The 25,331-nt window shown below is 51.4% G+C and overlaps 1 protein-coding gene across 2 annotated transcripts in view; it reads left to right on the top strand.

Annotated features, from left to right (window-relative positions):
* The first annotated feature begins 3,041 nt into the window (after positions 1-3,041).
* LOC147009841 (40-kDa huntingtin-associated protein-like) overlaps positions 3,042-25,331 on the top strand; it is a 35,508-nt gene continuing 13,218 nt past the window's right edge. The window contains exons 1-3 of one of the 2 annotated variants that reach the window (XM_085861334.1): positions 3,042-3,206; positions 4,252-4,298; positions 9,707-9,779. In XM_085861334.1, coding sequence (XP_085717460.1) covers positions 3,148-3,206; positions 4,252-4,298; positions 9,707-9,779 — 179 coding nt within the window. In that variant the 5' untranslated portion in view covers positions 3,042-3,147. The remainder of the gene's footprint in view (positions 3,207-4,251; positions 4,299-9,706; positions 9,780-25,331) is intronic. The other variant, XM_085861333.1, reaches the window with a different exon arrangement.

Raw genomic sequence — 25,331 nt, forward strand, 5'->3', positions numbered from 1 at the left:
TTGAGAGACAAAATTCTTCTTTGCCCTGCGGTGAGCTCCAAGGCATCCACCGGCAACATCAAGGACGGTGGTCTTGAAGGCGCTCCACAACTCTTCAGGACCCCCCAAAGCACCCAGACCCCCAAGTGTCCACTCAGCCTGTTCGCAAACTCCTCAGCTACTCTCTCATCCCTGAGCTTGGCAACATCCAGCCTCGGCTGGGATGGTACCATTCTCCAGGATTTAAGGTGCAGCTTTAGAGTTGCTACAACAAGCCTGTGGTCAGTATTGAGGAACTGAGCACTCCGGTAGACCCTGCAGTTCTGGATCATCCTCCAACGACCGTCAATGAGGACATGGTCAATCTCCTTTGCCACACCGCCAGCGTTGGAATACCAAGTCCAGCGATGAGCTTGCGGGCGCTGAAACCATGAACCAGCCACCCTAAGTCCATGACTTCTTGCATCGTCAAGGAACTTAGTGCCATTCTGGTTCATAGTTCCTGACCCATGGGGACCAACACACACCTCATAACCATCCCTATCAGTTCCAGTCGATGCATTGAAATCCCCCAAGACTAGAAGTGTATCTCGTCTGTGGCACTGATCAACCACAGACTCGAGCGTGGCATAGAATGCATCCTTCACGGTGAGATCACTCGCCTCAGTCGGAGCATAAACAGAGACCAGGGAAATGACACCTAATGAGTGACGAATCCTTAATCTCATAATACGCTCGTTGACCGGTGTTACCTCTATTATCATTGGGGTCAGCTTATTGGACACAGCTTCAGCAACTCCTTGGGTATGGTAACCATCAGAGCGACCAGACCAATAGTAGGTGTAACCACCCACCATTATCTCGCCGCAATCTGGTCTCCGAACCTCAGAGAGAGCTGCAATCCCGATGTCCAAACGCTTGAGCTCAGATGATAACAGAGACAGGTGATCATCCTCTCTTAGGGATAGGACATTCCAGGCACCCACCCGAAGGGACCGCCTCAGGTTAACCCAAGGAGACCGCCGTCTGGTGGACGACACCTCAGCACCACTCCGACACACTCTCCCGCAATCTGACCCAGGGATGTTACCCCGTGGTTTCCCTCCTATCAAAGATTGGGGGTCCCGAAGGCTTTGCCCCAATCCCGTCATCCGGTGAGCTGCCCTGCGAAGGGAAGCTGCACAGGAGGTACTCCCACGGAGTGGGTTTTCAGATTTTTTTGCGTTTTTGCGTTTTGCGGAATGAAGGGTTTTACGGTGGCTGGAGTGCAAATCCTGCCACCAACCTCCTAATAAGAAGTAACCCAACTGCAGGAGGACGTCCGCAGACACAGTTGGGCACTAGATATGGATGGCCGTTGGCTCACAAGGAGCTCCTCCGCCCTTTGACAGGTTTTGTTTTTAATCCTGCTGGGTGTCCATATCCAAACACCCTCCTCACCAGAAAACCTGGTGGGGGAGACGGTTTAGTCGCCGACAACCCGACCATGGAACAGGTTAGTACAGGTTTACATGGTACCTGTAGCAGGTCACAGATCGAACCTGACCTGACAGACCTGACCTGATCTTCAAGGGGGGTTTTAATTAATGCAAACACCCAATTTTAATTCATGCATTTCCTTGGAGTTCCTTTCGTGTGCATGCAAAGTTTCAGGCCGTAGATTTCATCGTTTTGGAATTATGGAGGACAAGGACACACGGACACACACACACACACAGACGGACACACACACACACAGACGGACACACACACACACGGACGGACACACACAAACACGGACGGACACACACACAAACACGGACGTACACACACACACATGGACAGACACACACGCGGATGGACACACACACGGTCGTACACATACACACACACACACACACACACACACACACGGACGGACACACACACACAAACACGGACGTACACACACACACACACACACACGGACGGACACACACACACACAAACACGGACGTACACACACACACATGTACAGACACACACATGGACGGACACACACACAGACCGGCACACACACACACACGGACGGACACACACACAAACACGGACGTACACACACACACACACACACACACACACACACACACGGACGTACACACACACACACGGACGTACACACACACACACACACACACACGGACGGACACACACACACACGGACGGACACACACACACATGGACAGACACACACACGGATGGACACACACACAGACGGACACACACACACACACACACACACGGACGGACACACACACACAAACACGGACGTACACACACACACATGTACAGACACACACATGGACGGACACACACACAGACGGACACACACACACACACGGACGGACACACACACAAACACGGACGTACACACACACACACACATACGGACGGACAAACACACACACACACACGGATGGACACACACACGGACGGACACACACACGGACGGACACACACACACACGGACGGACACACACACACACGGACGGACACACACACACACGGACGGACACACACACACGGACGGACACACACACACACGGACGGACACACACACACACGGACGGACGGACACACACACACACACACGGACGGACGGACACACACACACACACATACACAGACGGACAGACGGACGGACACACACACATACACAGACGGACGGACGGACGGACACACACACACACAGACGGACGGACACACACAGACGGACGGACACACACACACACACACACACACACACACACACACACACACACACACACACAGACACAGACGGACACACACACACTTTTTGATTTCTATCCACTTTTCCACTTCCACTGCCAAACACTTTGGATTATTTATTTATATCCACTTTACCATCACCATCACTAACATTCTACATTAATAACATTCCATCTGGAGACTTTATGAAGGATTCTTCCAAAAATTCCCTCCACTCTCCAGTCAGTGATGACGAGCACAGTTCGTCTCGAGCTCAGGGGAAGCGGCTTCGATGACGTCAACCGTCGAAAGAAGGCGATTGGTTGGTGTAGCAGGTTCCTGGTTTTTCAGGCGGTGTATTGCCTTCGGTGAGCAATGCATTGCTTCCTGTTTTCCGTGTCGATACATTCGTGAACCGATTGGGAAAGTAACCAGAGATCCATGGAAAACGACGCGGAATTCTGGGCGAGATACCGCGGGATCTCCAGCAAACTTCGGAGGTGACACGTCCTTTCCCCTTGGATTCGTTGTGTGTCGGTTCGCCGTCGTTTTGCGATATCGAAACACTCAGGATATCGAGTTCCCACGCGGGAGAGTTTGAGGAATATGTTCAATGCCGAGAGACACGTGACACGACCTTGTTTTCAAATCCTTACCTCACGTCGAGCACTTGATGACGCATCAAAAACAATTTTTGGACTGTGTTTGCAAATGGATTGTCCTGTCATGTTGGAGGATCAGGATGTTCACTTGTTATTACGCCATGACGCTCCAACATGGATGGGTATCCTACTAAGGATACTTTAGTCTGTGGGACGGCTCGATAAATCCATTCCACAATGTGAAACTAGAACCAAAGGACAGCCGGCTTAACGTCCCTTACAAAGCGTGGCGTGCTCCACAATGCAGCTCCACTACTGGATGTGAGTTTTATTTCGTCCAGCGACATTCAATCGGGAATTGAAGCACCCAGACAGGAAAGGATAGCCGGCTTATCGCCTCTTCCAAAGCGTGGCGTGTTCCATAATGCAGCACCACTGCTTGATGTGATTTTTAAAAAAAAAAATTCGTCGGGTGACATTCAATTTGGAATCGAACCACCCAGACAAGAAAGGACAGCCGGCTTATCGCCTCTTCCAAAGCGTGGCGTGCTCCATAATGCAGCACCATGCCAGGATGTGAACAAGTAGTTGGTCTGTTGACATTCATCAGGAATCGGACCCAAAGTCAGACGGCTCAAAGATTTACCGAAATAGTACAATACAAACATCCGTTTAATAAGTTATTGTAATTCCTCAATAATAACATTGCAGTATTTATTTGGTTTTCAAATCTCCTCGCTCATATCACGGTGAATTGTCGGAGCACAATAACTCTGCAAAAAAAAAAGAAACTTTAAAATACACTTTTCTTTGATCAACCTTCCTGTGCATTTGTCGTGTGGCCAGTAAGAGCAGGTTATTATATAACCATTGCTTTATTAGGTAAGGTGGTGTGATGATGGAGGATTCATTTTGATTTGTTGGTGTCGCTCTCACCTTGCAGGCGATTTCTCAGAAAACCAAACCTTGCAGAAGCAGGTGAACAATTTGGTGAGTGTCCAAGGCTATATATTAACGAATCGTATTGATCATTATTGTCACAAAGTGAAAATAGAGAACTGATGTTCATGAACAAGAATGACTGGGTAGAGCGTATACTGTTACGAATCTGGCAACCATGAGCACTCAACATTCAGGTCCCCATAACTCGGTTATTTCGTTAAGCAAATGTGGATACATAGCTCCCTTTCCCCTACATCTAATGGGAATTAAGTGTACGTGCGCTGCGAAGTTATTTTATAGATAGGATTTTTACCCCAACAACAACCCTCTGCTCGCGGCATTGTCCGCCTCTTCGCGTGCTCGCCGGCATGCGGGCGTGTGCTGCATGCGGCGCGGAATTCCATGCCCCAGGTGGTGTGGATTTCACACCAAATATGGTCACGAAGCGTTTCGCTCTGGCTTTGCGCCAAATAAGGGTAGACGTCATTTTCCGCCCGATGGGCAACGTGTGGACCAAAGCCGGGGCGATCCTTTTCAAGAAGGCGGAGCCGCGACACACCGTCCACCCAATGGGAGCAGGCGACGGGGGAGTGGATCCTGCATGAAAAACGACGGGAAAGGATTGATGATTGCTTCTCGTCTGCTCAAGTGCTCTTCTGTTTGGGTCTACGGCTGACTGCATCCCGCGCATCCGAGGCGTCTCGTCTGGCGCATTACAACAAGCGGTCGACCATCTCATCACGGGAGACCACCTCGTCTCGCCTCCTCTGGGTTCAGCTGCCCTGGTCTGTTCTTTGGCGCCTGGTGCTCTGGGAAGGTGCGGTCGTTCAGCCGCATGAACACGGCCAGGTAGTCAGCTACGTTCTCTTCCCTCAGCTCATCTTCCCTCCCGAGCTGAAGGGGCAATAAAGACCTCGAGGTCCATCTCTTTCTGGGGTATGTGTGTGTGTGTGTGTGTGTGTGTGTGTGTGTGTGTGTGTGTGTGTGTGTGTGTGTGTGTGTGTGTGTGTCCATGTGTGTGTGTCCATGAGCCCTGTCTCCAACTAGAATTGTTAAAGGAATTGCTTGTACATTTGATTCCCTTTATTCGGATAACTCTGCCCTTACGTGCTCCCCTCGTCCCCCGATTATTGGAAATAAATACCCCTATTGTTGAATGCCCCAGCTCGTTCTCTGTCATTTCATTTATTGGCTTAGCACAGTGCGTGTTGAGGAATAGCAAGGCAATAAATTTTTCATTTGGACCGACGGGCCTCGGTAACCATCCGCTCGGGTTACACACGGTTCGAGCACGGTAACGGCTCGTCTTGCTTGAGGTCTGTCGAGGGTGTGAATTCCCCGGTAACTTTGCCACGTGGATAATTAGGTATATTGAAGTTTGGCAATTAACCCTACCCCATGCGGTCAAATTATTGGCGATTTATGGTCCTGTAAGAGACCCGTGCCTTTCAGAGTTATCCGAGGGTCACGACCTAAATTCCGGTGTGTTCGGTGGAGCCGACTCAACTGCTCCCCCAACCGGTCGTGCTCGCCACCGAAACCCGGCTCCACAACAATACCTCTGCCAGATTGAACAGTTTACGTTTTGTATCCCATTGATAGGCCGCATCTGAATCCGAACCTGAACCAAAGTCGAATTGGCTTGTTATCGTCACCAAACCAACATGTCCACCAAATTTTGTCATAACTCGTCGACAACATTTTGAAATGTCGTGCTATATATCGTTTTTGGCCTGATCTCTCAATGATGAAGGCAAATCACTTTTTAAAATTTTTTTAATTCCAGTGTCCAGATCCGGATCTTCACCAAAATCTGAACAATTATTCCTTGTCACACATCCATCCTGTTCACCAAATTTAATCCAAATACGTCCACTACATTTTGAGATATGCTGCTCACAGACAAAGACAAAAAGACAGACAGGTGAAAACGTAACCTCTGTCCATCTTCAGTGGCGGAGGTAACGACACTGAGCATAGTTATTCCTGAGTTATTGCGTTTGTTGTTTGTGAATAGAAATAAAACCAACACTGGATATTTCACTTTATATAATTTCTTAAGGTATATATTGTTACGGCTGTGGAAATTCGCAATACACCATAAAGGGTCCTCAGGTGAGATATATCGATAAGTTCATGTATAGTTAGCCTACACCTGTTGTTTAGAGGGAATATGTGTGATTCATCCGGGATGCGACACTTTGAGTTAGCCATTTTTTCTTTCTCTATCGTTATTTTGGACCATAAAGCCGCCAACAACGCAAACACCACCATCTTCACCTCTTTACCTCCACAACTCCATCCCGCAAACATCGCTTCACCGCCATTCCCAAATGACGCCCGCCAACCACCAAACCACCACAGCAAACCCCCCACCACCTTCGCCTTTCTCCTTCCACAACCATCGATCGCACCACCAGTCAACACCAAATGTCGTACTGTCCGAAGCCGTTCGGTGATTGCTGCCGAACGCAGCAAGCCGCGAGTGCAATGGATTCCTTACGGGAGAGAAATTCCGATCAGGGGAGGTTCACGCCCCTTTTCCTCCGTCCAATGGGCGAGCGTCGGGCGGTGTGGCCCCGCCTCCAAGCGCGATGAATGTGGATTCCTTACGGGAGAGAAATTCGGATCAGGGGAGGTTCACGCCCCTTTTCCTCCATCCAATGGGCGAGCGGCGGGCGGTGTGGCCCCGCCTCCAAGCGCGATGGATGTGAATTCCTCTCAGGAAGGAATTCGGATCAAAAGAGGCTCACACCCCTTTTTGCCACACCAATGGCTGAACAGAGGGTGGTGTGGCCCTGCCTCCAATCGCGTTCTGATCCTAAAATCTGCATACAGGCTCCTCCCCTGGTCTATAAAAGACGTGAGTCTGTGTGGAACTCATTGTTGTAGTGTGGGGGTCGCTTTTCTCGTCGTTGGTATCGTCTCGTCGCTGGGCTCGTCTCGTCGTTGGTGTCGTCTCGTCGCTGGAATCGAGCCACCTTCGCTTTCACAAGCGACCAAGCCAGCCAGCCATTCCCCTCGCTCGACCCTGAGCATAAACAATTCACCCCCCTCCCCATCCGCGCTGAGATAGTGCCGGTGGCCCCGTTCATTCCCCACCCTAACCGTGGTGCCGACCAAACCGTGCTTGCGCGGAGCGCGCCGGAGAGGGCTCACCGACCACGCTAGGGGCACGTAGTTGGTGCGCAGCTGCGCTGATATTGCGGCTTGCCCGCCATCGCGTCACGAGGACGCGGGTAAGACCTTTTCGGTCTCGTGGACCTGGCAGCTCCTCCAGGTTCCGCGCACATTTGGTCCACGGACCCTGTCTACCTCCCTGCCTATGGGGAGGTCTTTCCTGTTTATTTTGAATGAATGATGTGGCGCCGAGTCCCGACAAGTATAATTGTTTAAGTGTTGTGAATAATTATAGTCGGTAGTAGTGCTTTTGCTTTTGTTGCATTTTGCTTTTGCTGCACATTGCATTATTGCCTTACGTGCGTGTGTTGTGTGTGAAATAAAGGTGCTTGCTTGTTGAACTGTTTTCCTATTTCGTTGCGTCCTTTCCTCCGTTGAAAGTTCCATCTTGCATCACGTAAGGGATTGGTAGTGGGTTGAAACACCTGATAAGTAATCTGAACCATCGAGGTCGACGATAACTCTGCTCGGTTATCCCTGCAGTACGGAACGAGCCGCTTAAGCGGTTCGTGTCCGAAGTCGACATGCGGCGAGGTACGATCGCCCGGTCGACCACTCGCGCAGGTACTTAGGTAGGTCGAATTTGGCGAGCAACCCTATCCTGCGCGGGTGGGCATTTGGCACGATCGTGGTGAGGTTAAACCCCCACCCTTGACTGGCTCCTGGAGGTAGTTCCCAGCGGGTCACGACTGAATTGTCCGTTCCGGTGGGCGACGCGTCGCGATTCGAGTTACGTGGCCGATCGCACGCCGGACGGGCCAAAATTCGTAACAATATGAATGGAGAGGTAGTCCGACAGAATGGCTGCATAGTCTTGGTTAGATTCCCAACCCGACTCTAAACTGTCTGGTTGGTGCTTCACAGGCAGCGTTGTTGATCACAAGGTGTGCCGTCCATCGGATGGACATTAAGCTGGGTGTCCCGTCTGCTATCATTAGTTAGTGGACCTTAAAGATGACAGCAAAGAGCAGGCGAGTTAGCGCCGGCACCCTGAACAAATTACAAATTTCATCCCAAAGTTCCAGTTGAATGTCAGGCCAAACCAGCAGGTTCATGAAAGGTCACATTTATTTAATGGCGGCCGTTAATGAAGAAGTAGAAGTGGTAGTAGTAGTAGTAGTAGCAGCAGTAGTAGAAGTAGTAGTAGTAGCAGTAATAAATGAATGGAAAGGTAGATTTATCAAAGCTGCAGCCACGGTTGAATTTTCCAAGCTACACTGGGATCCGAGTCACCTCGTCCAAGTTTTGTCAGTTTATTTGCCTTGTATCCACGAGCAAGGTTGGCTCTTCATTGTGCTGGGACCAGGCTTCACGTATCGTGTCCCCATTACTAGTGCACAAGGTCAAGGCATAATTCATTAAGTTACTCGCATGTGCTGACTTAACCACAGTTATACATTAATCAGACTCGTATCGCCGTTACATAGCGAATCAACAATTCTGAGTGAGCAAGCTGTGCCGCCATACTTTCTTTGGTCACCAGTTTTAGAGCTTTTTTAAAACCCGGAAAAAAGAGTGATTACTCCTACTTTTTATTACACAGCCATGGCTGCCGTACTCTTTATGATACATTTGTTGGAGAGCTGGAGATGCAAACCTTGTGGTGTCATGTACACATTTTCCTAATGCACAAACAGCATCTCCACGCTGATTTGTTGTTGGCAAACGAAGCCCTTCTTGCACTTCACTGCACTCGGTAACATAATGATCTTAGACAGGGTATGCCCTGAGTCTGGGAGGTCGGCGGTTCAAACGTGACCTCAGCCGAGTCATCGGTTGGAAACCAGAGCACGGGCTTGACGGGCCTAATGGCCTCCTCCTGTGTTGAAGTTCCTCGAAAGGGGAACTCTCGTGAACATTTGTGAGATATTATTACAGGACGGTGCAGAGTTTGCAATCGTGGGCAGTGGGCATTTGCGTGATGCCTTTATTCACCGGCCTGACGACGTAGCCACGATGGGAAAATGCAGGTGAATCGTGAATACGCTGCAGCAATGATATCTTGGCGCTCCCAATCCAGCGAGAAATGTAAAGGCTGGACCGGCTGGTTTGCCGAGCCAGTTTCTGATGGTTACGGTTCCATCGATGAGGCAAGATGCTCCATGATGTCGGTATGGCACCAATGTATGATGAAGACACAGTGTCTTTGTTTTTCATCGGCGAGACCTTGCATCAGAGAGATTGTTAACAAACTCCAAGTTAATTAATCAATTTGCTGGAAGTGTATAGTCTGTGTGAGATGAAATGAAGTTTCATGTTTATGTTTTGTTTTTCAGGACAGCTATCCAAAGAGCTAAAACAACAAGACTGTCTACAATATGCAGGATTTTGCAGCCTCGCCCAGGCCCGGTGAGCCAAACGATGTGGGAGCCTTCGTATCGCTCGTTCTGCACATCGAGTTTAAACATGCACCACATTTTCGATTGGGTTGGTATTGGGATGGTAAGGAAATATAGAGGGTCTTGTTCTTTAATTCTTTTTTAATACGGAGCGAAAAATAGAGGGAGACTTGGGCAAATAATGGGTGTGGGGAGGAATGAGGGGTAAGGGAGGATGCAGAGGGTGGACAAGATGGATACAGAAGCAAATGCTCAGGAAGGAAAAAAAAAGAAGGAAATTTGGAAGGAGTTTGGCTTGGGGGTGGTGGGGGTGGTGGGTTAAACGAGATGAGAAAAGATAACGGTTTTGGATTGGGGATGTGCTGAGATGGTGGTGAACAGCTGCCTTTGAAGACTTGGAGGGGAGAATGAGATTGAAAAGAACGTGGAAATTGGTTCCACAGGTGGGGGGAAAAAAGAGGAACGAATGAACGGAGGTGAGCAGTGATTCTGGATTTTGGGAGTTTCACCAGAAGGGGGTTGATGGTGGACTGTGTGAGCCCTGCAGAAGAAACCTGGGGTTGGAGACAAAACACGGAAAGAGCAGAGGGTGCAAAGACCAGAAATGAGGCGTTAGAAGACAGAGAGACGACCGACCTGTCTGTGATGGCGAAGTGATAAGCCCCTAGACCCAGCTTCATTGCAGGAGATTCCAATAATCTTAAAGGCCTTGGTTTCCACGGTGCCAAGATGAGCAAGGTGCGAGGTAGGGGAGCCAGTCCAGAAGGGAGAGCAATACTCCATCAAGCTGCGGATGAAGGCCTTGTAGGTGGATGGGAGTTCAGGCGTGCCTTGGAAGGACTTTGTATGGCGGAGGATGCCCAGTCGGCGGCTGGCTTTGGAGTCCAACTTTGAAATGTGGTTTTCCCAAGAAAGATCATGGCTGAACTTCCTCAAGGGGATTGTTAAGAAGGTAGATCGGAAGATTTGCCAGATGGTCCTTTCAGAGAGAGATGGTGAGAATGTGACATTTGTCAGGATTGAAATATGTATTCCAAGTGCTTGACTAACTTGTGATTTTGTTTTTAAGTCTAAAGAGAGGGAAGAGGCTGTAGCCTCCCTGCCTGAAGGATGATGAATGCCATGGCAGAAGGTGGAGTCATCAGCAAACAGACAAAAGGGATTTTCTCGAGAGTCAGAGAGATCATTGATGAAGATCAGGAATAGTACTGGGCCCAAAACACTGCCTTGGGACACTCCAGCCTTGACACGGAGAGGAGATGAAAGGATTCCGCTGAGTGCCACATGTTGGCTACGAGAGTGGAGCAAGTCAGGAAGCCATGTGTGGAGTTGGCCTTGGATGCAACAGACAGAGAGTTTGGAGAGTGAGGCAGGATGCCAGACTGTATCAAAAACTCGAGATATGTTCAGAGAGACTGCCCTGATCTCATGTCTGACATTGTGGGCCTTCATCCATTGTTGGGTGAGTAGCAGCAGCATGGAAATGAACAAAGCTGGAAAGCTGTCACTTAGACCTTGTTCCGAGTTTTGGACTCTTGTGGATATTATTTGGAGGTAAGTGAGCTCTTTACTCAATGGCATCGTGATTAAAATTACCTTTACGACCCTCTGTACACCTATCAAAAGCATCTATGCTGCATGGTGGAGTAAAAAAATACAAGCTCGAATGAGCTAAGATCCTCGTCGTCTTAATGATGACGTCATAAAAACGAATATGACATCGTTGTGATGTATCAGGTTTGCGATAAATTATCTGTGCTAATGCCCGGCTTGATTCCCACAAACAAAATTCAAACAGCTTGCCTAGTTTCGGAGAAAACGGTATAGGCGATTTTCATTAGCGGCGATATTATGACGTCAACTTTTTTTCTCGGAATAATTTCCAAAATCGGAGATGCCTGCGCGTGGGCTTTCTGCATATACATGGCAAGTTTCACGAAGATCCGATGAAAACTCTGGGTTGTGAAACAAAAAATGTCAAAAAATAGGAATGACGTCATAAAAATTGATATGTCATCATAGTGATGTATCATATGTGTTGTAATTCATCTCTGCTAATGCCCTGTTCGATTCCCGCAAACAGAATTCAAAAAGTTCGCCTAGTTTCGGAGATAATTTTTTTAGGCGATTTCCATTAGTGGAGATATTTTCACGTCAACTTTTTTTCTCGGAGGAATTTTCAAAATCGGAGATGGTTACTGTCTGCGCAGGGAATTTCTACATATATACGCCAAGTTTCAGGAAGTTTCGATGAAAACTGGAGGTTGTGAAACAAAAAAAGTCCACAGGAACAACAACGGCGGAGCAACAACTAAGAGAGGATGATCACCTGTCTCTGTTATCATCTGAGCTCAAGCGTTTGGACATCGGGATTGCAGCTCTCTCTGAGGTTCGGAGACCGGATTGCGGCGAGATAATGGTGGGTGGTTACACCTACTATTGGTCTGGTCGCTCTGATGGTTACCATACCCAAGGAGTTGCTGTAGCTATATCCAATAAGCTGACCCCAATGATAATAGAGGTAACACCGGTCAACGAGCGTATTATGAGATTAAGGATTCGTCACTCCTTAGATGTCATTTACCTGGTCTCTGTTTATGCTCCAACTGAGGCGAGTGATCTCACCGTGAAGGATGCATTCTACGCCACGCTCGAGTCTGTGGTTGATCAGTGCCCCAGACGAGATACACTTCTAGTCTTGGGGGATTTCAATACATCGACTGGAACTGATAGGGATGGTTATGAGGTGTGTGTTGGTCCCCATGGGTCAGGAACTATGAACCAGAATAGCACTAAGTTCCTTGACTTTGCAAGAAGTCATGGACTTAGGGTGGCTGATTCATGGTTTCAGCGCCCACAAGCTCATCGCTGGACTTGGTATTCCAACGCTGGCGGTGTGGCAAAGGAGATTGACCATGTCCTCATTGATGGTCGTTGGAGGATGATCCAGAACTGCAGGGTCGACCGGAGTACTCAGTTCCTCAATACTGACCACAGGCTTGTTGTAGCAACTCTGAAGCTGCACCTTAAATCCTGGAGAATGGTACCATCCCAGCCTAGGCTGGATGTTGGCAAGCTCAGGGATGAGAGAGTAGCTGAGGAGTTTGCGAACAGGCTGAGTGGACACTTGGGGGGTCTGGGTGCTTTGGGGGGTCCTGAAGAGTTGTGGAGCGCCTTCAAGACCACCGTCCTTGATGTTGCCGGTGGATGTCTTGGAGCTCACCGCAGGGCAAAGAAGAATTTTGTCTCTCAAGGGACACTGGATACCATTGACCAGAGTCGCAGGGCCAGGCTGAATGGCAGAGCTGAGCTGTTCAGGGAGCTGAGGCGTAAAACTGTACGTGCATTGAGGGTGGACAAGGAGGCCTATGTGCGAGGAATCTGTGAGGGGGTAGAGCATCACCTGTGGACAGGTGATTCTCGTCCCGCTTACAGGGGAATTCGCGCATTGCGTTCATCCAAGCCCATCCCTCGGAGCACGACAGTTCGAGCGGAGAGTGGTAGGCTCTTGACAGAGGAGTCTGAAGTGAAGGCCCGCTGGGCCGGTTACTTTGAGCGGTTGTACCAGGCTGATCCCCCAGCTGTCGAGTTGGACGTCAAGGGTGTTACAATCCCTGTTGCTGACCCACGAATCAACTGTGGTCCACCTTCGCTTGTGGAAACACGGGCTGCGGTGAACCAGTTGAAACGGGGCAAAGCTCCAGGGATCTGTGGCATCCATGCTGAACTTCTCAAGGCTGGTGGAAATACTGTACTCGTGTTGTTGCATGCAGTTCTGTCCTCTGTTTGGAGCGCAGGCATCATCCCAACTGACTGGAAGAGGGGCCTTGTTGTCCCTCTCTGGAAAGGGAAGGGTGATCGCCAAAACTGCAACAACTACCGAGGGGTGACGCTGCTCTCAGTGCCGGACAAGGTCTTTGCTCGGATAATTCTCGATAGGGTTCGCCACCATCTGCTTGAGCACCAGCGTCCAGAGCAGTCAGGCTTTACACTGTTGCGGTATTCGCGCCCGCCGGCGTGCTGACGGCCACGTAACTCGAATCGCGGCACGTCGCCCACCGGACGGACAATCCAGTCGTGACCCTCTCGGACTAACGCCGGGAACCAGTCACGGGTGGACCTTTCGGTCTCACCGCGATCGAGCCAATCAGCCCCCGCGTGGGATAGGGTTGCTCGCCAAATTCGACCTACCTAAGTACCCACGCGGAGGGTAGACCGGGCGATCGCACCTCGCCGCAGGTCGACTTCGGACACGGGCCACTTAAGCGACCCGTTCCGTACTATCAGAATAACCGAGCGGTGTTATCGTCGACCTCGACGGTTCGATTAATTATCGGGCGTATTCAGCCCACTACCAACCCTTTACGTGAAGCAAGATGAGGGTTCAATGGGAGAAATGACGAAGCGAAGCGGGAAACAGTTCAACAATAAAGCACATTTATTCGCGACAAACGGAAAGCACACATATTCAATTCTACCAAAAGCACACAGAAAAAAACACAATTCCATTTACACAAAAAGCAAATATAAAAGCGAAAACAATGCAGAGCTAATACCGACTACCGAGCACACGGCAACACTTATACAATTCTACCTCACAGACGGCGCCGACAACACATACCCAAAACCAAGGAAAAGAATACCCTCAAGAATGAGGCGGGCCTGAGGCCGAGACCGGGTCGCGCCTACCCGTCTGGTGATGAGACGCGGAGCGGCGATGGCGCCGCAACCCCGCGGACCTCGCGGACAGTGTCTGGCAGGGGGTGGGAAAGGGGCCCCCTTGGTCGCACTATCTCAGCGCGGGGGGAAACAGGAGGGGGTTGCTGATGCTCGGGGTATAGAGGATCTTTATTATCCCTGGTGTGCGTCTCCACCTCGGCCAGGTCGCGCTGTCGGCCTCCCTCGGGTGCAGCTCCCTGCACGACGCGAGCACCCCCTCGTCTGGTGTCGCCGCCTTTCCACAGCTCGTCCCCCTCCGTTCCGACTCCAACGCACACGACGAGCAGCTCCACCGCCCGCGAAGTCTTGACCCTCTGCTTCCGACTCTCCTACTCTCCGCCTCTGGACTCTCCGACTCTCCACTCTCCGACCGACTCTTCTTTGGACTCTCCTCCTCCTGACTGACGAACACGGTCCTTTTATCCCCCCGTAGCTTCGCCTTTGACCCCCTCCCTTTGACCTTTCACCTCGCTCCCCATTGGCCCGAGAAAAAGTGGGCGTGAAGGCTTTTTGATCCACAAATTTGCATATATCGATCGTCCTGGAGGCGGGGCCAAATCGCCCCTCGCTCACCGATTGGACGGCAAAAAGTGGGCGTGTGTCGTTTTTGATCCGTTTTTGAAGCACAAAATCCGTGATTTTGTACACGCTGTTCGACGTGCGCCCTGCACGAGTCCAACACCGGTACCCACAGCGGGGCAAGAACGGTGGCGATGCTACGGTTGCGAGGTGTGACGTGAAGGTCGTGGCGGTTGTGGTGAAGCGGCGTTGTGGTTGGTGGTTGATGTTGTGGTTGTGGTGGTAATCATGGCGGTTGGTCCAAAATAAAGATAGTAAAAGAAAACGGCTATCCTGAAGAGTCGCAGCACGCATAAATGACATGTATTCCCACTAGACAACGGGTTTGGGCCTAACTACACATGCACTTACCGAGATACCTCACCTAAGGGACCTGAATGGTGGTTTGCGAATTTGGTAACCACAACACTACCCCCTCCCCTTTTTACAGACTCGTCCCGAGTCGTCAAATTTTCGTCTGCCATCATGTGTAGTTTTCCCCTAGTACATTTTACCTACGGATCCCTGAGTGCGACATTCATGGTATTCGTGTCCCCAAAATAAATAACCTGAGGGCTGCGTAACTACCTAAACAAACTCACTCACACGGACGACTTAAATAAAATTGCCGGCGCTAGACAGACATGCCGGGGGGCGCACTCATATGTACAGTACATCTTAACCTTAACTTACAAATTTTACACTAAACCATGGACCAGGATCATTGAACTCTGCAAAGAAAAGCAGTTAGCAGGGAGCCAGGCTGCCCGCATGCAGTCTCTGGCTCAAACAATGCAGGTGACAGGGAACGTGGCTGGCTGCTCACACGCAGTCCAAGGCCTTCCCTTTTGAACTGAACTCAGTGAACCACAACGGTGCTTGGGCTGCACAAACGCAGTCTCCGTGCCAGCTCAAGTGGCACACGCAATGAGCACAACGAATGGATGCATGAACGGTTTGAACTGAATGCAGTGAACCACAACGGTGCTTGGGCTGCACAAACGCAGTCTCCGTGCCAGCTCAAGTGGCACACGCAATGAGCACAACGAATGAATGGATGAATGGATGGACGCAAAACACGGTGCACGGGCTGCCACTGCAGGCCCGTGTTGTAGCTGCCAACAGGGCAGTTCTCGCAGCTTGCAAACTGTTGCCTTGATCCTGGCGCACATGGAAATGAACAGGGGGGGCAAAGCAAAAATTGAACGGGGCTGGTGAACGTGGGCAGTGGGCATGACATGGCAAAGGCAGCAGGCAAACACAGCCCGCAGAAGAAGACCGTTGCAGGCAAACACAGCCGGCAGATGAACTGGCCGGCACAGGCCTTGAAGTACAGCAGCTGCAGACGAAGTGGCCGGCACAGGCCTTGAAGCAAAACACGGCCAGCCGATGGCACAGGCCTTGCAGCAAAACAACAGCTGCCGATCAAGTTGGCCGGCCTCCGCCTCGAAGAAAAACACGGCCAGCCGATGAAGTTGGCCAGCCTTTGCCGTTCCGTGGAGGTTGGTGGAGGGAGTGCGGTGGTGCTGGCCACTTGGTAGGCGGGCTCGGACCTACCTACCTGTCTCCCTCCCAACCTATCGCCTTTGCCTGTCACTGTACATACCCACTCCCTTAATTTGTCAAACCCCAATTTAGCCCCAACTTATTTTTTTTTTGTTGTTTTTATTTTTACTCCCCCACTATAAATCGTCCCCTAACCCCCTTTATCGTCCCTGTTCGGCTAACCTATTCTGTCACCTAGCCTACTCCCAACCCCTACGTTCCCTTCCCGGAGGGGAATAAGGGAGAGCTAACGTCCTGTGTCGAGGCCCAACGAAGCCTCAGAATGGCCTCCCCAGAGTTCAGCGATCTAACCCAAAGTGGGTCCAGCGGCCCACAACGAGAGCGAGGGGATGGATGGTGCAGAGGGGTACATCTCCTAATCTACCCTAACCATTTAACTGTTAAACTACCCCGGGGCTTTCAACAAGCGCCTCTCGCTTAAACTATTGGTTCTAACAACCCAGATTCCCGTCGCCTGTGTTGGTGTCCTCACAATTTCGGGCCTCGCCCCCCAATTTTCTCTCCGTGCCCTCACACGGTCTCCTGGCTGGGACACGTGGCTCCCTTTGGCAGGCACGACCCTCTGCCGAATCTCCCGCTATGGCACCCCCGGGCACTACACTGCCTCCGAGCCTACCAGCTCCCTAACACCGGGGAGTGCCCCCCATGGCACCTCCCCTGAAACGCACACGTGGCAGGCCGGCCTCCCGGGCCCCTTTCCGAGGGTCACCCGTGCCCACAACACTGCCCACGCGGCTAATGGCGCCCCGGGCCCCCGCACCAAGCAGGCGCACCCGTGCCCACTACTCTATCCCGGCCCCCCATGGGCTCTTGGCCTACCACGGCCGACTAGCCTGGTGCCCGGGGTACCCACTCAGCGATACTCACCTTTCGCAGCCACGCTCCCAAGCCCGTCAACAGGGCTCCTGCACCCCTCCAAATGGGTCTCGAGCCTACTTTCCCACCGACAACAAAACGACCTCCATTTTTCAATTTGACTAACCCAGCTAACTCACTCTACACTGACCCCGGGGGTCCCTTGGGCGGGAGTCACTCCTCCCCCCAATCACTCATCGCACCATGCATTCCCCATTCACTCCATACACACAGACCCGCTGGCCTCACTCACTCACCAAGCACATGCCTCACAACTCACCAACAACTCTTCAACACACACACCGCTGAACTCTGCCATCCTTCTATCTACATCCCCTTACTAACTCGTGCTCCCACGTCGCCCCTTAAACTACAGCACGTTCCTTTTAACACTACGTAGCTAAACTACGTCAACTCTACACACTCACAGTCTGTCTCTGTCTCAAATAAATCATTTTATTTCCCAACCTAAATCTGGCTACAATCCCTCTAACTAATCCATTCCACGGACTCCATGAGGACTTACCCCTGCCCCATGAAGTCGGTCTAACTAAGCTAACCCTTCCCCCTAACTAGTTTCCATCCTGTGCCCAGGTGAGGGGGTCTTCCACCCCTTGCCCAGGAATCCTTTGCACCCGAAAGTGAGGCTTACTGTTTTTTTTTTTTCTTTACATGCGCAGCGCCAGCGCGGCAACTCAGAGCTCGCGCACTTTGCACCTGCCCGTGACGTCATGCAGCTGCACGTGTTCCTCGTCCCTCCTTGGACGGGACCATCCGGCAGAGATACCCCTCCTGCCGGATTCCAACCCCACGTGCAGCCATGGCGTCACCGTGCGCATAAAAAAAAACAAGCCCCACGTCTCGAGGGGTTCCCCACGCGAACACATGTGCTTTGCCCGTTGGAGCTTAACACACACGATCGCGTGGAGAACCCGTCCGGTCCAAATCCATTTACCTGCCTAAACTTTGTCCGTCCGCGGGATCGGCAAATCCACCGCTGGCGTTTCCGGACCGGGACTTCACCCTCGCAAGCGAGCACGTGGTGGTCTCGTGCGTTGCACAGCACGAACCTCGTGCTCACTGCTGGGTGAACCCGGCACGGTCCCCGAAACAACTACAGCCGCTACTCGGCTTTCTCTCCTCTGTCGCCGTCTCCGTCTCCATTCCACACACGCATACCTGCGTGTTACGACGCACACAGTCCACTCCATCACATTCACACGGGGAGACGCGGCTGCGTGCTCCCGCATGCCAACCGACATCTCCCTCTCATACCGCTCTCTCACACACACGGTCTCCCTTACACTCAGCGACCTTGCACACGGCCGTTCACTCACGCACGGTGCCTCACCACTCACACAAACCATACTACTTACACACGCGGGGGCACTCACCCGCGGTACCTCACTCATACTCCGTGCCTCATCCACACACGGCGTGCTGGGAAGCACGTACTCCGGCACCATCGCCACCACACCACTCACACGTGGTGCCTCACTCATACTGGCCGTTTCACTCACACACACGGCCTCACTCACACACGGTGCGCTGGGAAGCACACACTCCGGCACCATCGCCACCACACCACTCACACACGGGGTCGCTTCCACACACGGTGCCGCACTCACACCTTGCACCACACACACAGGGACAACCACACTGGGGATTCGTGTCCCCACAAGGGTCTCCGGGGCCTCTATACCCCCCAAGCTCTCCGTGCACCTGTCCACAGCACTCGTCCCCTCAACCTCGCAAAGCACGACCGAACTCACCTGGTCGTGACTCGCCTCAAGGGGGCATACTCCCTCCCCTCGTTCCTGGAGGAGGCCATCCAGGTGCTCGCACTGGGTCTCTACCCAGTCCGCCAGCTCACCCCCATTGTCCTCCACTACCTCTGTGTGTGTGTGTGCGTCACTTACCCCGTCTTCCTCGTGTAGTCTTTCCTCTATTTTTTCTATCTCCCGTGTCTCTGCCAACTCTTCACCCTTTACCTCCCTTGTCTCAACTATTATTTCCTTTGTCACGGCCTTCATGCCCGCCTGCAGGCATCGGCCCATGTTCTGCGTCTCACCCCGCAGCTCTTTCATCTCTTCCCTCATTTGCTGTGTATTCGCATCCATCGTCGTTTTCACTTCATTTGTATTTGTATCCATCTTTTCATCCATTTTTTGTGTATTCGCATCCATCTTTTCGTTCATGCCTTTCATTTCCGCATTCATTTGTGCCAGCATGGTGAATAGCTGGGCCATGTCGGATGCACTCAGCTGAGCCGTTTCGGCAGGGGTTGGGGAAGGGTTTTGGTGGAGAGGGGGGGGGAGGTGTCATACACCGCGGCCGCTGCCGCACCTTTTTCGGGCTCTGGGCTCAGTTGGGGGAGTTCATGTTCCTGCACAATCAACATTTCCTGCACGGGGATTTCATCCTGAGCCATGGATTCTACACATTCTACATCCATTTCTAATACCCCCGGCTCCCGCTCGCCTTGAGACGCCATCTTGCTTCTCGTGAAGGGTTAATTTGAATCGCTCGTAATTTGGAGGGAATCGGGGGTCGCTTCTCTCACCCCTGGACCGATTCCCGTGAATTTAGCCGGAGACAGGAGAGCCCGTTTTCCTGTTCTCCGATACCAGTGCCGCGAGGAGGGCGATGGATTTGTATCCCACTCCTGACACCAGTGTTGCGGTATTCGCGCCCGCCGGCGTGCTGACGGCCACGTAACTCGAATCGCGGCACGCCGCCCACCGGACGGACAATCCAGTCGTGACCCTCTCGGACTAACGCCGGGAACCAGTCACGGGTGGACCTTTCGGTCTCACCGCGATCGAGCCAATCAGCCCCCGCGTGGGATAGGGTTGCTCGCCAAATTCGACCTACCTAAGTACCCACGCGGAGGGTAGACCGGGCGATCGCACCTCGCCGCAGGTCGACTTCGGACACGGGCCACTTAAGCGACCCGTTCCGTACTATCAGAATAACCGAGCGGTGTTATCGTCGACCTCGACGGTTCGATTAATTATCGGGCGTATTCAGCCCACTACCAACCCTTTACGTGAAGCAAGATGAGGGTTCAATGGGAGAAATGACGAAGCGAAGCGGGAAACAGTTCAACAATAAAGCACATTTATTCGCGACGAACGGAAAGCACACATATTCAATTCCACCAAAAGCACACAGAAAAAAACACAATTCCATTTACACAAAAAGCAAATATAAAAGCGAAAACAATGCAGAGCTAATACCGACTACCGAGCACACGGCAACACTTATACAATTCTACCTCACAGACGGCGCCGACAACATATACCCAAAACCAAGGAAAAGAATACCCTCAAGAATGAGGCGGGCCTGAGGCCGAGACCGGGTCGCGCCTACCCGTATGGTGATGAGACGCGGAGCGGCGATGGCGCCGCAACCCCGCGGACCTCGCGGACAGTGTCTGGCAGGGGGTGGGAAAGGGGCCCCCTTGGTCGCACTATCTCAGCGCGGGGGGAAACAGGAGGGGGTTGCTGATGCTCGGGGTATAGAGGATCTTTATTATCCCTGGTGTGCGTCTCCACCTCGGCCAGGTCGCGCTGTCGGCCTCCCTCGGGTGCAGCTCCCTGCACGACGCGAGCACCCCCTCGTCTGGTGTCGCCGCCTTTCCACAGCTCGTCCCCTCCGTTCCGACTCCAACGCACACGACGAGCAGCTCCACCGCCCGCGAAGTCTTGACCCTCTGCTTCCGACTCTCCTACTCTCCGCCTCTGGACTCTCCGACTCTCCACTCTCCGACCGACTCTTCTTTGGACTCTCCTCCTCCTGACTGACGAACACGGTCCTTTTATCCCCCCGTAGCTTCGCCTTTGACCCCCTCCCTTGACCTTTCACCTCGCTCCCCCATTGGCCCGAGAAAAAGTGGGCGTGAAGGCTTTTGATCCACAAATTTGCATATATCGATCGTCCTGGAGGCGGGGCCAAATCGCCCCCTCGCTCACCGATTGGACGGCAAAAAGTGGGCGTGTGTCGTTTTGATCCGTTTTGAAGCACAAAATCCGTGATTTTGTACACGCTGTTCGACGTGCGCCCTGCACGAGTCCAACACCGGTACCCACAGCGGGGCAAGAACGGTGGCGATGCTACGGTTGCGAGGTGTGACGTGAAGGTCGTGGCGGTTGTGGTGAAGCGGCGTTGTGGTTGGTGGTTGATGTTGTGGTTGTGGTGGTAATCATGGCGGTTGGTCCAAAATAAAGATAGTAAAAGAAAAACGGCTATCCTGAAGAGTCGCAGCACGCATAAATGACATGTATTCCCACTAGACAACGGGTTTGGGCCTAACTACACATGCACTTACCGAGATACCTCACCTAAGGGACCTGAATGGTGGTTTGCGAATTTGGTAACCACAACAACACCAAAGAGGTCAACGATTGACCGTATCCTTGCCCTTCGTGTCCTCACCGAACGCAGACGAGAGTTTCGGCAGGGGCTGCTTGCAGCCTATGTTGATCTCTGTAAAGCGTTCGATTCAGTGAATCGGGATGTCCTCTGGAGGATTCTTGGTCTTCGTGGGGTGCCACCAAAACTGATCGATCTGATGTCTGAACTCTACTCTGGTACTGAGAGTGCTGTGAAGTGTGGTGGTACCATCTCTGACTTATTTCCAGTTGTTACTGGAGTTCGTCAGGGGTGTGTACTTGCCCCCACACTTTTCAGCACTTGTATGGACTGGATTTTAGGGAGGATGTCGGAGAGATCAAGCTGCGGTGCATCGTTTGGCAATGTCAAGATCTCGGACCTTGATTTTGCAGATGATGCAGTCATCTTTGCGGAGACTTTAGACATCCTTTTGGGGGCCCTCGAGGTGCTGAATGTGGAGTTGGAGCCGTTGGGATTACGGGTTTCTTGGGTCAAAACTAAGATCCAGGCTTTCGGTGACATCTTGGATGCTGCTGTCCTGTCTGTGTCTGTTTGTGGTGAGGATGTTGAGGTCGTGGAGAGATTCACTTACCTTGGCAGTGATATTCATGTCTCTGCCGGCTGTGAGTCAGAGGTCAATAGGCATCTGGGTCGGGCCTGGGGAGTCATGGATTCACTGGATCATGGGGTGTGGCGCTGCCGGTACCTGTGCGGGAGGACGAAAGTCCGAGTCTTCAGGTCCTTGGTACTTCCAGTCTTGCTCTATGGGTGTGAGACTTGGACTCTGACCAAGGATCTGAGACGGAGACTTAATTCCTTTGGTACCAGGTCTCTTCCGAGATCCTTGGCTATCGCTGGTCGGATTTTGTGTCCAACAAGCGGTTGCTGAGAGAAACTCGGATGAGATTTGTTACCTGCATAGTCCATGAGCGTCAGTTGCGGCTGTATGGACATGTGGCTCGTTTTCCTGACTCTGATCCTGCTCACCAGATTCTCTCAGCGAGGGAGTCTCATGAGTGGAGGAGGCCAGTGGGCTGACCACATGCCTCGTGGTTGCAGCAGGTTGACCATCATCTCAAGTAGATGGGGATGGGCCTGGCATCTGCCTGGGGGATGGCCAGACGGAGGCCCCTGGAGTACCGGCGGAAAGTGGACGCAGCGACGCGCTGTTCTGGCACATGCTCCCATACCTGAACAACAACGTGAGTAAGACTTTGAGATCCTCCACGAGGATCTAAAAAATCAAAAGTACACAGGTAGGTTTGTCGGCTTAATTTCATTTGAAGGAGCACGCTGTCCCAAAACTTTTGATGACATGGCGTGACGTGTTCGTGTCTAACAGTTACGGAAGAGCTGGTACATGCATACATTATATGAAAGACAAGAATATTCGGGCTCGGAGGAAGCGTATCATTTGTACTTGCAATTTAAGTCTGGGCTTGCTGCACCATGAGGCAAGTACTCGGGTCACAATTTATTTTTATTTATTTCAATTATTTTTATTATTTATAAGAACGAAGCTCGTGGATGAGCGAGATGATGGTGAGCATGAACTGACGGACAGCGGGGCAACAGTTCGACACAATAAGCAAGGTGATGAAGAAACAGGAAAACAGAGGAGGAAATACTGCAACCTGTAACTTAGAGGGATGGGTTCGAGAGGGTTAATGGGAGAAATAAATATCAAGGGTAGGGATGGGGGATGATGTGAGATGGCGGTGCACCACCAGCTTGAAGCCCGAGAAGGAAGGGTGGGATTGAACCATCTCATGAAGGCAGTTCCACAGATTGGAGGAGCGAGGAATAAGGAAGTCGAGGTGTAAAGTCTGCTTGGATTTTGGGAGGTTAACCAGGAAGAAGAATGGATACATCCAGGAGTTGCTGTGGAGAGATGGAGGAAGCGAACATGAAGGAGAGGTGGTAAAAATAAATAAACAAACAAACAGAGGCCACCTACCTGCACGTGATGTGAGAGCAACAAACCTTGTGAATCAGCCTAGATCATCGTGGGAGATGTCACCCCTGCCCTGGCTCATTGAGCGATGGATTCTTCTCTTCTTGAAGAACAATGCGGATTTTACTCAGGCTATTTCTTTATTGATTAAATGCCTTCCCTTCCGATCGATTGTCGATTGTAACTGGGACTCTAACCGGCCGATGCGCTTGTGCTTTGACGGACCAAAAATGAAGCCTTTGATGCAGTATGGCTGGAGGTTCTCTGAAAGGTGCTCGCAGCTCCTGGACTACAAATGACGGCTACTGCAGAATAAATATCTCATTTAAATTGGACGGAATGCTGTGTTCAAGATCAAGGCTAACCCACCAACCAGTTATGCACAGAAGCTGGAGAACAACAGGGTAACATTTGCTACCTCGAGACATTCAGCGTTTTGGTGCAATGGGCTCAACTTTTGATGCACGTCTGATGTCTTTGTAACTCAGCTGGCCTACTCAGGTGACATCGTCATCTGACTTGCGTCTCACAACTGGAACTACAAAGACCATTCTGGTTAAGTGTAAGCAACCTAATCACTGAGTTGTTCACCGATGCAGACTCAAACATACTTGTATCATATATCAGAGATGATACGTCTCGAAGATGAGTTCCCTTTCAAGGAACTTTTAAGCAGGAGGAGGCAATTAGGCCCATCAACCCTGCATAATGGCTGCCAACGTATGGTTGTTTATCCATGCTGTATCATTTTCATTGCTGAGTGTCAACCAAGGAAACAGGATGTACCATCTTTAAAACCTGTGGTATGACTCGGCCGGGGTCGGGTTCGAACCACCGACCTCCCAGGCTCAGAGAAGACACTCCAACTGTTACGCCACCGAGTTTGGTTCATTCTTGTGTCTCTAAGGCTATTTGAACTTGGGGCTTCCTTTCTGGAAGCAAAAACAGGTATTTTTAAGCACCAAAATGCAAGCAATTCTGATTTCTGTGCAAAGGATCCTTTCAAGAGTGGAGGTTTGGTTCATCTTGTTGACCTCGGGGTAGAATTTTCAACTCTTCCAGATGTGTGTATAGCATTGACCTTTCGTAGTTTTCTCGATTTCTTGCAGTCTCGGCTCTCGGCATCCAGGCTCAACTCCACTGGGCTGAATATGGGTGGTGATAGGCTAGCCACTTGACTTGTACGGTCACAGCCTTCGGGCAGACGTCGTACGGGAAGACCGAGGACCCCCTGCTAGCAGGAGGAGAGGAAAGTCAATTTCCTCTGAAGCATTTTGTGAATGAAGGCCCATGATAAATTTACGCAGACTTCGATTGGGAGAATGAATCGTTGAATCATCATCACACCATTCGAAAGCCTTTATCCCTGAGCAGGGGTCAGCTTTTTGCGGGCTCCAATCATGGTACCCTTTCTTGTGGCAATGTTTTTACGGCCGGATGCCCTTCCTGACGCCAACCCTTTAGCCGCCTTCGACCCTACAGGGTGCTCATTTCACCGACCTTCGGAAGGATGAC

Source organism: Eptatretus burgeri, chromosome 17 (genome assembly GCF_056783735.1).
Source record: "Eptatretus burgeri isolate ZD-2024b chromosome 17, Ebu_testis_v1, whole genome shotgun sequence".
Lineage (NCBI taxonomy): Eukaryota > Metazoa > Chordata > Myxini > Myxiniformes > Myxinidae > Eptatretus > Eptatretus burgeri.